The sequence below is a fragment of the Capricornis sumatraensis genome, chromosome 10 (assembly GCF_032405125.1).
Source record: "Capricornis sumatraensis isolate serow.1 chromosome 10, serow.2, whole genome shotgun sequence".
Taxonomy (NCBI): Eukaryota; Metazoa; Chordata; class Mammalia; order Artiodactyla; family Bovidae; genus Capricornis; species Capricornis sumatraensis.
In genome coordinates, this window is record NC_091078.1 from 6469946 (window position 1) to 6487273 (window position 17328).

General features: G+C 45.1%; 1 protein-coding gene across 1 annotated transcript; it reads left to right on the plus strand.

Annotated features, from left to right (window-relative positions):
- Positions 1-5468: 5468 nt before the first annotated feature.
- On the plus strand, positions 5469-9680 carry LRIT2 (leucine rich repeat, Ig-like and transmembrane domains 2). Its single transcript, XM_068982302.1, has 3 exons — positions 5469-5578; positions 5877-6658; positions 8881-9680. Exons 1-3 carry the CDS (start codon positions 5469-5471, stop codon positions 9678-9680), a joined length of 1692 nt encoding a protein of 563 aa, XP_068838403.1.
- The last annotated feature ends 7648 nt before the right edge of the window (positions 9681-17328 follow it).

Genomic DNA, 17328 nt, shown 5'->3' on the forward strand with positions numbered 1-17328 from the left:
AAACATACAATACCTCTTAAGCTCCTTAACACTGCTATTTCTGCCCATATTCTGTCTGCCAAAGTGAGTCTCATGGCCAAAACTAAGCTTTCAACAGGGCAGAAAGGGACAGTCCTCCCACAGAGGCAATGGTGGGGCAGGACAAACTTTGTTGAGCAGTGATCTAACTTATGTTGCTCACAAGTACACAGCTAGAAAGAGGCAGCTCTAGCATTTGGACCACACACTTGCTTCCAGAGTTGCTAGTCCTCACTACTTCCTGTCTGCATCTCGACTGCATCTTGACTGCATTTATGCTAGCTTGTAGGCACTCACATTTAATCTCTTTATCCATTTTCCACATTTGTATAGTCACACGCATACACATACAGAGACAAACACCATGCCCTCACTGTGGACACTCATGGATTCTAATCATCCGATTTTTAGTAAATTCTAGAGGTTTGGATGATGCCCATGAGATTACTGCTCATTTACTCAGAATGTGAGACTGAAGGGATCTGAGAGGTCCTCTGAGGCAGGTGGCATGGTACACCCAACGCTGTCTGGCACACAGCTCACTTCTGTCCCTATGTAGCACTCTTTGTGATTCTAACTGAAACTTACCTGAGCTCCTGAGGGTGTCTCAGAGCCTCCTGGGTCACTCCATAAGCCACTTCAAAGGAGGATTCCTGTTCAGTTTGCTTAAAGGTTGGAAACCTCTGAGATGTGGTCTTTGCGCAGGAGGAGGCAAATGTCCCCAGCAGAAGGACCAGCATTCTGTCTTGTCTGTAGGACTGTCTTCTAATGAAGAGCACACCCAAGGTGTTTGGTGCCAAGGCCTTTGGGTAACAACTGAGGAAAGCAAGTGATGGGACAGCTTTTTGAAACTGGGGACAGCAAGTGATGCAAGGAAGCTATTTTGTTAGTGTCATCTGAGACCCTGTATTGTCTTTAATATTTGCTGAATATAAAAACCAATGTGATGCAATCATTTCTAAACTACTTCCTGTGACATTTACAAAAGACCTTACGAGGGATGACCTTACAACTTATTTTCTTGTTTTCTCTCATTTTGATCTTCAAAATAGCCTGTTTTGAAGCCTGGGCTATTTGACTTAACAGACAAGAAAACTGAAGCCCAGAGAGCTGAATAATTTATAGAGGGCAGTGATAAATTTTCTTGGAGGATCTGAATGCTTGATAATGTTCCGGCCAGGCTGAGGGTCTTTATTCAGTGTTAATCTCTGCAACGTGACTCATAGCAGGTTTACTATGGAAATGGGTTTTTCTCAATCTAAGTGAGACCTGGGGTCAGAACCTTGAGAGCACCAGTGCACACAAACATGGGATTTTCATACATGTGTATTTCCTGCCCATCCCCTGGAGGATCCCACTGACTATAATTTGAGAACCGTTGCTATTGGCGAGAGAAATTATGTGGTTAGAAGATGATGAAGCTAAAAATTAAAAAAAAAAGATGATGAAGCTGCTGTCTATATCATAGGTCAGCAAACATTTTTTTTTTTCTGTAAAGAAAGCCAGATACGAGATATTTTAAGCTCTGTTGCTGCTACTCATCTCTTGAGTGTGAAAGCAGTCTCAGACAATATGCAAGTTAATCAGCACGGATGAGTTCAAAGAAAACGTTATTTACAAAAACAGGTGGCAGGCTGAATTGGGCTCCCCCTCAATCTGGATGTGTAAAGGCATTCTGCAATGCCTTATGAGACTCGAGATTCAACTCTGATTGTTTAATGTATGAGACTGACAGGCACTCCCCAAATCAGAACAAATGTAAGTATGGTAGATTAAAGCAGCCATCTGTTGGAATGATGTTTTCTCTCAGTGACTGAGCCCGTCAAGATTGAACAATTACTGGCCCAGCTAACGTGTACTCAGTTTTATTGAACCCTGTTTGAAGAAAAATCGGAACTTGAAAGCAAAAACCTGTTAGTATTTATCCAATATTATGTGTGTATGTGCCCTCCGCGTGCACGTGTGTGTGTGAAAAAGCGAAAAAAGATTCAACTTCCCAGTGATTCACGAAAACCTACCTTAGTGGTCTGAATGGAATGGCTCCCAAGATGGTCAGCCTCCCAGGACCCTTCTGTCAGCCTCTCTGTGTGTTCTGTCTTCCTTGATTTGCTCTTGTGGAGAAGAATCATCCTGGATTGTGCTCGTGAATATTCAAATCATTGGGAAGTAACACATTCACATTGTAAAAAATAAAATGATGTCCTGTTTATATATTAGTCTGTTGGTACATAAATCTGGTTAGTATAAGTCAGTCCCTGAAAACCTAATGTCTTCTTAGAGTCTTGGGAAAAGAATTTCCAATCTCCCAGATGCTGAAGACCAGCCTGTACTATGGTGATCCCACAGCATGTGGCCCTAGGAAGCCTTGTTTGGAGCTTGGCTGGAATCATGACATCTCCATGATGTCTTTTTTTTTTTTTTAATGCAACATGGTTATATTCCTCCTGATCTACATGGTAGGTCACTTGGTGTAGACTTAAAACCTTACAGGGTACTAAAAGGCAGACAAGTGAAATTTGATCCTGGAAAGTGGATGTGGTTATTAAACTAGGCTATTAATCAAGAGACTCAGCAGTGTGTTTAGAAGACTAGAACTGAAAACTTTTAATCCAAGAGAGAAAGAAATCAATTTACAAGTATTTGAGCATATTTTATTTGCTTATAAGGACATTGTAGTCAGGATAGCTTAGGCTTATGCTGTGCTAACAGCTCCCAGATATCAATGGCTTAACATAGAAACATTCCTGCTCTCATGGAGTCTACTTGAGTGAGTGGAAAATAAGGATGGAGAAAGGGTCCTGCTCTCTTATTCACCCAGGAACACAGGTTGGTGAAGGCTCTACCACCTGGAATGGCAACACTTGTTCCAACAAGAGAAAAGAGAACTTGGAGAATTCATGGAGGGACTTTTGAAACATTATTTCCTCCATTTCATTGGTGTGAATATTGGTCATGTAGCCCACCTATTTCAAGAGGGCCTAGGGACATAGTCTTCTGTGTGTCTGTCACAGGCATGCCCCAGAGCAAGGGGAGCCTAGAGGACCATCTCAGACGTGGTTGGAGCGGGTGGAGGAATGAAGGAAAAATACCAGCTTGAGAAAGAGGAACATAGCACATCTGCTCCCTCGTCCTAGGTTGCCTAGTTCTCAGTCTGAGCTCTTTCAAAGTTCTGGTCATGAGACTTCCCTCATGGTCTAGGGACATCATGCTCTCAATGAAGCGGGCCCAGGTTGGATCCCTGGTCAGGAAACTAGATCCCACGTGCTGCAATTAAGAGTTCACGTGCCAAAACTAAAGATTCTGCATGCCACAGCTAAGATGCAGCAGAGCCAAATAAATTAAAATATATATAAAGAAAATTTCGGTCATGTTGGAGTGACTTTTTTCCAATTGAATAGACAGGAAATCTGCTGCTGCCCAGAAGCCATTTTCATCTAATTATTTCACAAATATCGAGTAACTCCTCTCCCGTGACCCCGTCTCTACTAAGAATCCTAAGAGACAAGTTCCTACGTGCATCCTGCCAGAAGGGAGATGGAAGTGTAGTATTCTCAGATCCCTTCTCTTTGTTGTTCCATCTCTTGAGTTTAGTCTTCTAGCCAACAGCACAGCTACTCCCCATGACCAAACATCAGATAAGGAAAGCAGAGGATGAAGGAGCCAGGAGAGGAGAAGTGGCAGTGCGAAGGAGACCTGGCTGATTTCAGAGAGGACATGCCAGTGGGCGTTCTCCTCAAGCTCCCGGCAGACCACTGGAAGGCTGAGTTGAGCAGGATTCTTTTAAGAAAGCTAGATGGGATGAACAGAGAAGAAATTGTAGGGGATGTAGGGCTCTTTTGGCATTTTTATTTTGGGGTGAGAAAAGAACTCACTGGTCATTTGTGATACCTGTGGATTGAATCACATTTTCCCACAAAGCAAGCCTGACAAAATCTTGACCAGCCTGCTAGGGAACTCTGGAATGAAAACCACCCATCGGAGTTGTCCCCCATCATGCCAAACCGGCCAGGTCCTTGTGCCCCCACATCAGTCTCTGCGTGAGGCTGCCTTGGGAAGGGCATGCAAGCGCTGATTCATTCCTCAAAGGGTGTCTGGGCAGCACCTCTCCTTGTCGGCCACAGCTTTGTGCCCACGGCACTCTCCTTCCTTTCCAATTTTTTTTAACCTGGAGAGGAAGTTCAGCTATCTAGCCATATTGTAGAGTTAGGTTGTCTGGAAACTCCAGCAAATATATTTGGCTTGGATGGAAAGCCTGGAATGTAATCAGCTTAGTTGGTGACCCATTTCCCCATCACTGGTTAGCTACTAAGCGGATTTTCTTCCCTGAGGTCTTTTATAGGGTATAATATATATCATGAATCTTAGGGGAACCCGTGGAATTTTGATAGTCATCAGAAGTAATAGTACCCCAAGTAAAAGAAAGTGACTGTCTTCAAGAGTCTATTGGTGTGGGAGGTGAATTAAATTTTATTGGGTACCTACTATATGTTAGATACTTTATTTTGCATAATCTTAATATTTCCTAGAAACACTAAAAAGTGTTAATTTTCTCACTTTGGACAGAGAAATTCACTGTTCAAAGATTTCAAGATTAGGAAGCATAAGCTAGAGAGAAGGCCTCATGGGACCAGATTCATAGCAGTCTTGCTAGCCACAACATTCCTTGCATCTAGCAAGGGTGTGGCTTAGAGCAGATGACTAATTTATATTTATTGAATGAATGAAGAATGACAAAGTATCCAGAATCACATAGAATCTCACTTAAAAAAATTTAACATGTGAGATACACTGCATTCAGGATAAGTTATGTGATTCAGGATAAGAAATGTGCTTTGATTTAATCAGCAAGCAACAGTCTTGTGGTTTAATCTCTGTACCATGATGCTTCTCTGATTCTGGTCATCCAAGCAGCAGGTGACTCTGTCTTAACTCACAAGACAAATGAATGCACCACATGCTGGAGATATTGCCAGTGATAAGAGTGGTTCTAAAATTACTTTGTCAACCATCATCTGAGTTTGCATTTAGAGACTGGTTGAAAGTTCTGGGTTTCAGGAGCCAATTGTGATCGATGAATTTTAGATGGATTCTGGCCCAACCACCTGAACCGTGGTGCTCAGGAAAGCACTCCTTGCTTGTTTCTCTGATCTTTTCATATGAGACTGAGGGGAGGCGGTATCAGGACTGAATTAGATATCTGCCTGAGGGTTTGCTCTCTCGACTCGAGAGCCAGAGAGTGAATTTTCCATCTAGTTAGGAGAAATAGCTCCCTCTTCTGGGTTCTTACTGAGCTTGTGATCTGGGCCATAACAGACCTCAGGGCATCCAAGGGCTTTGCTGTTGCTGTGCTGACCTACATCATTATGGATTACCAATAATAGGATTTGCCACTTGGAGGCTTGGACTGTACTTATTTAAAAAGCTCATAAGGTAGTTTCTTACAGAAGGCTATGGCTTCAGTTCCTCACTATCTCCTGCTAGTTCTGGTCTTTCTGGATTCACATGCGGCTCAGCCATCCTGTCTGCCAGGATGTGCCTGCTCAGAGGAGAGTTTCGGCAGGTGCGCTCAGCTAGCAAGATCCCAGAAGGCTGTAGGGGAGTGGGTTTTCTTTGGGATGATGTGGTGTGGGAGCAGGCCAAGATTTGGCAGGAAATCAGCAAAATCTCTTTGAAACTCACTTTAGTTGGTTTAGTTGGTGCTGAAGTTTTATAAACTCTGCATTTTTACCAGAATGGGTCTAACTCAAGTGAATTGCATTTTTTTCTTTCTAATTCATACATCTAATACCAGGATGACCCTGATCCTACTTCCCAGACTCTTGATGTTCATCTCAAAGCTGTTCTGTTTTTTTGTACAGGACTCTGAAGTGCGTATCTATCTCTTTGGGAGAGATCCCAAGGAACCTTCCTGAAGAGTTCAAGCAAGTGAGAATTGAAAACTCACCCGTATTTGAACTGCCCCGAGGGTTTTTCATCAACATGCGCACTTTGGAGTACCTTTGGCTCAATTTTAACAATGTCACTGTGATCCACCTAGGAGCCCTGGAGCACCTGTCAGAACTGAAAGAGCTGAGACTGGAGGGGAACAAACTCCGTTCAGTACCGTGGACAGCATTCCGTGCCACCCCACTCCTGAGGGTCTTGGACCTCAAACACAACAGGATTGATGCGCTCCCTGAACTGGCTCTTCAGTTCTTGGTCAACCTGACCTACCTTGACCTATCCTCCAATAGACTGACAGTTGTATCCAAGAATGTCTTCTTGAACTGGCCAGCCTACCAAAAATACCAGCAGTCTGGCCATGAGGCTGAGGTTCTCTCCAGCATGGTGCTGGCACTACACGACAATCCCTGGTTATGTGATTGTCGCCTAAGGGGACTCGTCCAGTTTATCAAGTCCATCAGCCTTCCAGTCATCCTGGTGAATCCCTATCTCATGTGCCGAGGTCCTCTCTTCAAGGCAGGGCAACTTCTTCACGAAACGGAGCTCAGTGTTTGCAGGAAGCCTCAGATTTCAACCCCCAGTGCCAACGTCAGCGTCCAGGTGGGACAGAATGTGACCCTGCGATGCTTGGCACAGGCTAGCCCCTCACCAACTATTGCCTGGACTTATCCTCTGAGCACGTGGAGGGAATTTGATGGTAAGTCCATGCACCCTCTCCACGTATCTGGGGGGCTGGGGAGTTCTGTAGCAACCCTGTCTTCAGAAGAGAAGTTCTAAACTGGGTCAATCATGAAGGAGGGGTGCAAGTAAGATTGGGACAGGCCTGAATTATACTCACCATGACAGAAAGAATGCCAAGATAGTGCCCCACTATTGGCAGTATTTTAAATGGTTGCATACAGATCTCTATAGGACGTATGATGTAAATACTATATTTATATACTAATGTATTTATGTATTTGTTGGATGCAGATCTAGAAATATGATAGTTATATTCGTTACACACAGGTGTATATAATAATATATTTATATATGTGCTGCATATAGATCTCTATGAGATGTAAGGTATAATTATATATATTACATATGTATTTGTGGCTTACATATATATATGTTGCATGCAGTATGTAAGACATAAATATATATTAGTTGACTTCACATACTGTATAAATATTATAGAATTGTATATGAACACATATATTTTTTGAAAGCCTTCTAGATGCAAAATACTATACTGAGTATTTTTAAATCATAGAATTTCTGACTAGAACTGAGTCTAGAGATAACTTACTACTTATTTCTTAAACTTTTCTGAGCTAACTCATCTGAGGTTCTTGTTTGAAATAAAATTTTCAGACCTCTCTTTGGAGATTTGGTTCAATTAGACCAGGGGAGACCCTGAGAGCATTTATTTTAACAAATGTTTCTTCACGCTCTCATTCCCTAACCTCCAGCTAGCTCTTACCAAGCAAGGTTGGGAAGTCCTAGGTATTGAGTGAATTTCACACTTCCTACCACTATGTTGATCAGACTGTATTGGCTTGAAGTTGCAATACTGGGACCCAGGGAGAGACCTCCAGCGGTCCCACTGCTGGGATTCGAACCTGTCTTTCATTTCCTGAAGTTCAGGCTCTGCTTTCATATCTCAGCAGAAGTCATCTTTAATGTTGACCCTGCAGGTTTGGAGCACATCATGAAGCCAGGGATGGCCTTTCTGGAAGAATCTTGACACTATCTAGAAGACAGCTGGGAATATCTAAATAAAACCGGAGAAATACAGTCACTCAGATATTATACATGGCGGCAAAACTCTGGAAAAAAAAACCTAATTAACTGAAATTTTGACTTTGTCCTATCATTTTGATTACATCTTATTGGCTCAAGGTTAAGTACCGGTGAAGGAGAAATACAGCATTTGTTGTTGTAGCTTCTTTGAGAGTGGTGAGGTACATCCAGATGTTATCTTTGTGATGCTTTATCATCTGTCTCTTGGGTATCATGTTCAATCCATTCTCTCAATAATAGTAACAGCTAACACTTACTGAGCACTTACTGTCAAACTTATGGAGTGAGTACTATTATCATCCCATTTTACTGGTGAGGAAACTGAAGCCAAGAGAATCTAAGCAACTCTACTTACTTAGTACATGGATTTTACTAATTTACTAAGTAAGTGCAAGACCATTTACTTAGTCAGGGATAGATTCCAGGCATTTGGCTCCAGGCTCTGAGCCTCTCTACCTCTGCAAAGTAAAAAGGCACTTCCTGAAGCTCATGATACTGTACAATCACACTATTGTTAGAGATCTCCTAGAAACCAGGGGAGAGCTTGGCAAGGCTAAAGTCGGTTGGTAGGAGGAGCTAGTGAAGCTGAAAGAGTGTGGTCTTCATACACAGAAGAACAAGGTTCCAGATCAGTCGATGACTCTGAACAATTCTAATTATGGACAAGTTGCTTGGTCACTCTAGTCCTCAACTTCCCATGTGTAAAAACTGGATACTTACCTTACAGGGTTGCTGAGGGGCAAGAGTGAGTGAGTAAGTCACTCAGTTGTGTCTGACTCTTTACGACCCCATGGACTACACAGTCCGTGGAATTCTCTAGGCTAGAATACTGGAGTGGATAACCTTTCCCTTCTCCAGGGGATCTTCCTAAGCCAGGCATTGCACCCAGGTCTCCTGCATTGCAGGCAGATTCTTTACCCGCTGAGCCGCAAGGGAAGCCCAAGAGGCAAAAACCTGGCACCAAACACATGCTTAATAAATGGTCACCACCACTTTAACAACAACAACAAACACCCCCCCCCCACCACCAGAAAAATAAAAATAAAAACACACACTAGCATTGCTGGACACCCTCCAGCTGACTGTTCATCAGAGAAGTGTCTACTGGAGTCGTTTTGTTCTCTCTCCACCCAGTGCTGACCTCGTTTACTGCAGAAGATGCTACTCTGTCTGAGCTGGTCATCCCTGCTGCCCACCTGGTAGACAGAGGCAATTATACCTGCATGGCCTCCAACTCCATTGGCGTGAGTACCGTGGTCATCTCCCTCGGCGTCCAGCCCGCCCAGGCCCTGCTCGCACCGCATTCTCTTTTCTCCCCCTCAGAGAGCAGCACCTATGTTGACCTGCGGGTGGTCAAGCAGACGGTGCACGGGATCCTGCTGGAGTGGTTCGCGGCGGCGGACACTCCTGAGAAGTGGTTCACGCTCTACATTGCGTCGGATGAAGCCTTCAGGAAGAAGGTGGTCCACGTCGGCCCGGGAATCAACACGTACACCGTGGATGATCTCCTCCCTGGCACAAAATACGAGGTCTGCCTTAGCCTGGGGGGGCAGCCTCCGCGCCAGGGCCGGTGTGTGGTCTTTGTGACCGGCCGAGACGACGGCGGGCTGGAGGGACGAGAGCGCCTGCTGCACACCACGGTGATCCTGTGCGCGGTGCTGCTGGCGGTGCCTGTGGGCGCCTACGCCTGGGCGGCCCAGGCGCCCTGCAGCTGCCGGGCGTGGGGCCCGCGCTGGTGTCTTCGCCTTCGCCGCAGGAAAGCCCCCAGGTGCCCCCTCACGGCCCCAGAGCTCAGGAACGACCCCTACAGAGACCACACCGCTGTCTGCGAGGACGGCCTGGAGCCCGGAGGTGCTGAGCGGGAGGGGGACGAGCAGAGAGCCGGAGAGGGAGATGACCACCGGGGAGGGCTGGTGTGGACCTCCAGCCCTTAAACTAATTCTCTGCGGCGGCTCAACTTGGCTCGAGCCATTTATTCAGCAACTGTTTATTGAGCACCGACTCAGTTCCAGGCTCTGAACTTCACACAACGGTCCTGGAGACAGTCTTTCTTACCTTCATGGAACTGATGCCAAAGGAGCTTCGTCCAGTTAATCATTTTATTATCCATGGTGACTGGAGATTAATACATGTTATTTTGTATGTAAATAAATGTGTAACATTTGTATGTTTACATGGAGCATTAACATATAACACATTTCACATATGTTATCCCAGTGGAGAAAGGTAGGCTGCTACCCCTTAATACAGGCGAAAAAGCAGAGGCTCAGGAGGTTATAACCACCTGAGTCTGATGTTCTGAAAAAGCTGCCTTTCGGGGTGAAACGAGAGCTGGTGGGTGATGTGAGTCTCCATGGGTGGGTCCCACAGAGCAGTCCTTGGTGCTCCTGAGAGCCTGGCATCGCCAGCACTAAGGAACAGGGCACTGGCTACAGCCCGGGGCTCATGTCTAGTGATTGTTGGAAACCAAAGTCATATGGCTTCCGGGAGCCATATCCGGAAGGAAAAGAATCTCTATAAAATCATATGACTATTATTATTGTTGTCACTATTACATGATCCTGATTCCCACCTATTTTCTTGAGACTGTGAGATAACAGGCTTATTTGTTCAGCCCTGTCTTCCTAGTATCTCAGTGCTGAGTATGACAAATGTTTTTCACATGAATAAGGATATAATGCCTACTCCTGTTTCCAGTCAATGTTTCAAGCCCTCCTTTAAGCTCCTGAGAGGTGACTGTTTCTTCTTATCTACACTCACATGGGTGGGGGTCCCCATGAAACCCAGGGATGGCTCACTGTCCCTCCAGGCAACTCTGTTGATGGAGGTCTTTCCCAGGGTTTAAACTCACATCTATGTCTTCACAGCTTCTCCAGCTTGCGACAGGAAAACCTTCTGAAGGTCTGAGGGTAAGCTGGCCTTCTTGTGACGTGCCCAGAAATAGTTTCTCCCTCACTCCTTCCTACCTTCCTTCCGAGTTCCTTCCAGGTCTACCTTAAGTATCATGTCCTTCCTCCAAGCAGCCTTCCTGGACTTTCCATGCCTATGGAAAAGAAATAAGGAATAGAACAGGATGTGCGATGTTTTTGTTGCTTGCAAGCTCTTGGGGCAGAGACTGACCTTTCTTGCTGAAACTACTGGACTCATCCAACCCCTGGACTGTGCTGATAATCAATTTTGGTTGTAATGAATTTTTAGAAATTGAAGACAGCTCTCATATCAAACAAATTGTTCTGTTAATTCTCATTGATTTTCTTCTGAGCAAGAAGTTTTTTATGGAAAATTTCAGTCATACCAAAAGTAGAGACACTCTTGTTCCTCCCCTTCGGTCAGCTTCAAAAAAAATTTTTTTTTAATCATTTTGCAGTCTTATTTCATCTAGTCCTTGCTCTTAACAGTTGTTGATTTTTTTTTTATGTGGACCATTTTTAAAATCTTTATTGAATTTGTCACAATATTGCTTCTGTTTTATGTTTTGGGTTTGTTTTTTTTTTTTTTTTTTTTTTGCCACAAAGCAGGTAAAATCGTAGCTCCTTGAAGAGGGATCAAACCCGCACCCCCTGCATTGGAAGGTGAAGTCTTAACCACTTGACCACCAGGGAAGTCCCTCAACGGTTTTTTTTAACTGGAGTGTTTGTGGCAGATACAAAGCTTCACAGCTTACCTGTGAATATTTTAGTGTTATCCCTAACAGATAAAGAAGTTTTAAAAATACACACTCACAATGCCATTATCACACCAAAGAACACCCATTTTTGAATGATATGTATATAGTTTTATATATATGTATATATATATGCACATATGTATACAAACAACACACACATGTATGTTATATAAGAGAGAATTTGTTTATAGAAATTTCCCTTGATAAAGTTGTTGGAGCAGGACAAGAACGTACTTCCACTGGCCTCCAGGTACTTCATTCTGTAGGATCAAAGGCCATCCACAGTTCTTGGCGGGTGGGCATCACAGCCTTCATGAAGGGGCCTGGGGCTAAAGTGAAGGCAGGAGTGGATGCTGTGGCCTCCATTTCTGGCAATGAAACCTTCGTGGTGGGCGTGGACAGAAGGGCAGGAGGAGGGAAAGGGGAGTAGAAGAGACGTATAGGAAGCGGGAGAATCAGGAGCATGTCCTGAGCAGGGGTCGTGCTCAGCTGAAACTGTGAACTTGGGAATTTGGGGCAAGGGAACACAATCCACAGAGGAATTCTGAGAATCTGTCCCTTAAACTTTCCCTTAAAAATCCTAGAGTAAAGATGTGCGTTACTCAGACTGATTAGGCATTATGGTTAGCCAATAGCATTGACTCTGCAGCTCAGGTTCCTGGGCTTAAATTTTGGCTTTGCTTCTTACTGGCTTTGTGACTCTATTTTCCTTGTGCCTTAATTTCCTCAGATGTAAAATGGAGATAATAATAGTAAACTACTGCATAGAGTTGTCCAGATGATTATATGAATTTTTACATCTAAAGTTCTCAGAACAATGTCTGGGACACAGTAAACCCTCAATAAATGTTATCACCATTTAAGGCATCCATGTCCATTTGTGTTTTCTTTGACTGACTTTGCAGACACTGGTCATTAGGAACATCAGATCTTCCTAGGTTTGCATATGTGTGTATATGTAGAAATACATATATAGGATACATATGATAGGATACTGAAATACATATGATAGGGATACTGAAAAGAGGAACTCCCCAGGTCAGTAGGTGCCCAATATGCTACTGGAGATCAGTGCAGAAATAACTCCAGAAAGAATGAAGGGATGGAGCCAAAGCAAAAACAATACCCAGATGTGGATGTGACTGGTGATAGAAGCAAGGTCCCATGCTGCAAAGAGCAATATTCCATAGGAGCCTGGAATGTCAGGTCCATGAATCAAGGCAAATTGGAAGTGGTCAAACAAGAGATGGCAAAAGTGAATGTCGACATTCTAGGAATCAGCGAACTAAAATGGACTGGAATGGGTGAATTTAACTCAGATGACCATTATATCTACTACTGCGGGCAGGAACCCCTGAGAAGAAATGGAGTAGCCATCATGGTCAACAAAAGAGTCCAAAATGCAGTACTTGGATGCAATCTCAAAAATGACAGAATGATCTCTGTTCGTCTCCAAGGCAAACCATTCAATATCACAGTTATCCAAGTCTATGCCCCAACCAGTAACGCTGAAGAAGCTGAAGTTGAACGGTTCTATGAAGACCTACAAGACCTTTTAGAACTAACACCCAACAAAGATGTCCTTTTCATTATAGGGGACTGAAATGCAAAGTCAAGAATCACCTGGAGTAACAGGCAAATTTGGCCTTGGAAGGCGGAATGAAGCAGGGCAAAGATTAATAGAGTTTTGCCAAGAAAATGCACTGGTCATAGCAAACACCCTCTTCCAACAACACAAGAGAAGACTCTACACATGGACATCACCAGATGGTCAACACTGAAATCAGATTGATTATATTATTTGCAGCCAAAGTTGAGAAGCTCTATACAGTCAACAAAAACAAGACCAGGAGCTGACTGTGGCTCAGATCATACATATATATACACACTATATATATATATTCAGTCCTGAATATTCATTGGAAGGACTGATGCTGAAGCTGAAACCCCCACACTTTGGCCACCTGATGTGAAGAATCAACTCATTGGAAAAAACCCTGATGCTGGGAAAGATTGAAGGCGGGAGGAGAGGGAGACGGCAGAGGATGAGGTGGTTGGAAGGCATCACCAACAATGCTGGACATGAGTTTGAGTAGTGTCCAGGAGTTGGTAATGGACAGGGAAGCCTGGCGTGCTGCAGTCCATGGGGTCGCAAAGAGTCGGACATGACTGAGCAACTGAACTGAACTGATATACACATAATGACAGAATATCTATGCTAATATCCTTCACATTCTGTTGTTCAGTCGCTCAGTTGTGTTCAACTCTTTGCAACCCCATGGACTGCAGCATGCCGGGCTCCTCTAACCTCCAGTGTTTCAAGAAGTTTGCTCAAGTTAATGTCTATTGAGTTGGTGATGCTATCTAACCATCTCATCCTCTGTTGCCCCCTTCTCCTTTTGCCTTCCATCTTCCTCAGCATCCAAGTGTTTTCCGAACAGTCAGCTCTTTGCATCAGGTGACCAAAGTATTGGAGCTTCAGCTTCAGCAACAGTCCTCCCAATGAATATTCAGGACTGATTTCCCTTAGGATTGACTGGTTTCCTCTCTCTGCAGTCCAAAGGACTCTCGAGTCTTCTCCAGCACCACAGTTCAAAAGCATCCATTCTTCAGCACTCAGCCTTCTTTGTGGTCTAACTCTCACATCTGTACATGACTACTGGAAAAACCGTAACCTTGACAATATGGATCTCTGTTGGCAAAGTGAGATCTATGCTTCTTAATATGCTGTCTAGGTTTGTCATTGGAGAAGGCAATGGCACCCCACTCCAGTACTCTTGCCTGGAAAATCCCATGGACGGAGGAGCCTGGAAGGCTGCAGTCCATGGGGTCGCTGAGGGTCGGGCACGACTGAGCGACTTCACTTTCACTTTTCACTTTCCTGCATTGGAGAAAGAAATGGCAACCCACTCCAGTGTTCTTGCCTGGAGAATCCCAGGGATGGGGGAGCCTGATGGGCTGCCCTCTGGGGTGGCACAGAGTCGGACACGACTGAAGTGACTTAGCAGAGGTTTGTCATAGCTTACCTTCCAAGGAGCAAGCATCTTTTAATTTAATTCACATTCTGTTTAATGAATGTTTAAGTAGTGTTCTGTGTAAATACTGTTTCAAAGATGCAGGAGTTTTAGATTCAATTGTCATGCTCTTGGGAATTTGTTTAGAGCTTAGACTGTGTCATTTTAAGTTAAGTGCCTTTGATGCAGCAGACATTTGTAAGCAGGGCTACTTACTTTTAGAGTGAAGCCATTGCTGCTGCTGCTGCTGCTGCTGCTAAGTCACTTCAGCTGTGTCCGACTCTGTGCGACCCTATAGACGGCAGCCCACCAGGCTCCCCCATCCCTGGGATACTCCAGGCAAGAACACTGGAGTGGGTTGCCATTTCCTTCTCCAATGCAGGAAAGGGAAAAGTGAAAGTGAAGTCGCTCAGTCGTGTCTGACTCTTCACGACCCCATGGACTGCAGCCCACCAGGCTCCTCCGTCCATGGGATTTTCCAGGCAAGAGTACTAGAGTGGGGTGCCATTGCCTTCTCCGGAAGCCATTGCTAGTCTTAGGTATATGTAGTTAGCAACCTGAGAGAAGTGTTTTGTTCTTTTTCTCTTTTATTTTTGCTTGTTAGAGCCTGTATCCCTAACACCTAGAAGAGGGCCTGAGACAGGTGATATGTATATTCAGACATTGTGTCACTAAAAAAGGATTCGGTAAAGTATTGATTAATAAATGAATGACTGGACCTCACTAAGCCAAAGAGGTGCATTTGTACAATTTTATAACATCACCAACATCACTAGACTACTGATATAAAGTAAGGTCACTTACTTTATTGTTCAAGTTATGGGTACTTAAGCCATTGCCTCTGCATTCTAGAAACTAAGACCTTCTGAGCACTGCCCCTCCCCAGTTACTTCTCTGAATCTCCTAAGGGATCCTCCCTCTGTCCACATGGCAGTGATTTGCCTTAGTCATCACATGGCATCCTCCCCGTCCTCCCCTTCCATCCTCCTGTGCTTGCGGCCTTTGAAGACTGTCGGGGATGCATGACTGCCTGCCAACATCCGTGCTGGGCGGGCTGACCTGGATTTTCTCAAAGCTTCTAGTCTTCATGGTTGGGGAGGGATAAACTGGGAGATTGGGATTGGCATATACACACTACTATAAATAAATAAAGTAGCTCATAAGGATCTACCATATAGCACAAGGGAACTCTAATCAGTACTCAGTAACGACCCATATGGGAAAAGAATCTTAAAAAATTTTTACATATACATACATGCTTTCATGTATATGTATAATTGATTCACTTGGCTGTACAGCCAAACCTAACACAGCAGTGTAAATCAAATATACTCCAATAAAAATTAATAATAATTTTGAAAAAGCTTCCAGTCCTCAGAGTAATAAAATTCCTGCAGCCCCCAGAGAACTGGGACAGCGTGGCTCCTCCCCAGTTCTTACCATACTTGACCAGTTGGGCTCTGGGGGCAGCCATTGAGTACAGAGTCCCACAGATGCTCTGAGGGGCATTCTCGTCAATTCCTAACTCCCTGGGCAGGTGGATGCTCAAACGTAGGCTGCAGGGCTGCAAGGGTCACAGATGTGGAGTCTGCCCACCCTCCTCCACCTCCTACTGGCCCACTCTCCTCTGTTCTCCTAGTACCGGGGAGAGGTTTCCAGGCCCATCAGAGGGTGGAAAACATCCTGGAAGTCAGGATGAGCAGAAGAAACCCTCCCCTCCGGGTATGATGCTCTAGCATGGGGACCATCAGCTGTCCTCAAATGCCCTCGTGTACAGCTAAGAATAGCACCTGCCTCCTGAGCTCGCATCAGCAGAAACAAAGCTGTGGCAGGTGCTTTGCATAGATTAGCTCTTGTCATCCTCATAGCAGTGTTTTTTGCACTGTGTACTGATGAGGAAAATGAGGTCCATGGGGGCTTTGGTGTCTGGCCCCAAGTCACACTTAGGCGGCAGAACCAGGATTCAGACTCAGGGCTGTCAGACTGTAAAGCACAATGTTATTTCATATAATTAGAAAGTCTGAGCTCAACCGCAGGAAAGAAACACACTGTTCTACAGACTCCTTGGAGACCCAAGAGTGGGACAGCCTGCCCCATCTGTCACCCTGCCTCCCAGCTCTTTACCTTGATGTGTAACATTGTGCTTGCCCAGTGTGGCTGGCCAGGCACTCCCTTGCCCCTGCTCCCGCCCCATTCCCTGCAGTGGCATTGGCCCACACTCACTCCCACTGGTCTGGGGTCTCCTCCAGTGCCACCACCTTTGCGGGTCCCTTACGGGTCCACCGTATCTTCCTCCTCTTTCTCAGCACGACTTGGGCTGGCAATGAGGCTCTCTGCCCATACTTTCCAGCACAAGAATTGCTCATGTGCCTAGTTTCCAAGATTGACTCTGCCTTGGTTCAAGTTCCCGGGCTTGTCCTGGAGCTCCACTCTCCACCCTTGGGCCCTGATGCTCTCCTGGGCTTCCAGCCCACAGCCACTGTCCCAGAGACGACACTGATTCCATGTGTGGGCTTCCATGCCCATACCTGCCCTCTCTGAGCTGGGCTTGGATAATTAGTGCTAGCTCCAGACCCTATTCCTCCCCAGGCAGCCCAGCTGGGGCTTGTCCTGCTTGAGAGAAAAGCCCCATCCAGGCCAGGATCTACTCAGGTAGACAAGCCCCACAAATGCGTTGCTGTTGGAGATGTATGCATGGCAATTTGGAAAAACTTGCAGCCTCCTACAGTCAGGTCTGGGGGTTGGGGGATGGATCCGGTAAAAGAACCAAGGGGCAGCCCTGATCTTGGCTATCAGGAAGATTGGCCTCTACAAGTCAGCTAACACTGATGTTGGACAGGGATCCAGAGGGACCTCCCTGGTGGTCTAGTGTTTAAGACTCTCTGTTCTCATGCAGGGGCA

What these genes read in the sequence shown, in the direction of transcription:
- LRIT2 (XM_068982302.1), top strand. Translation starts at nt 5,469, where the DNA reads ATGGCTTCAGTTCCTCACTATCTCCTGCTAGTTCTGGTCTTTCTGGAT. An exon ending in TCAGAGGAGAGTTTCGGCAG is followed by an intron (nt 5,579 to 5,876) that starts GTGCGCTCAGCT and finishes TTTTTTGTACAG; the next exon opens with GACTCTGAAGTGCGTATCTA. An exon ending in CACGTGGAGGGAATTTGATG is followed by an intron (nt 6,659 to 8,880) that starts GTAAGTCCATGC and finishes CTCTCCACCCAG; the next exon opens with TGCTGACCTCGTTTACTGCA.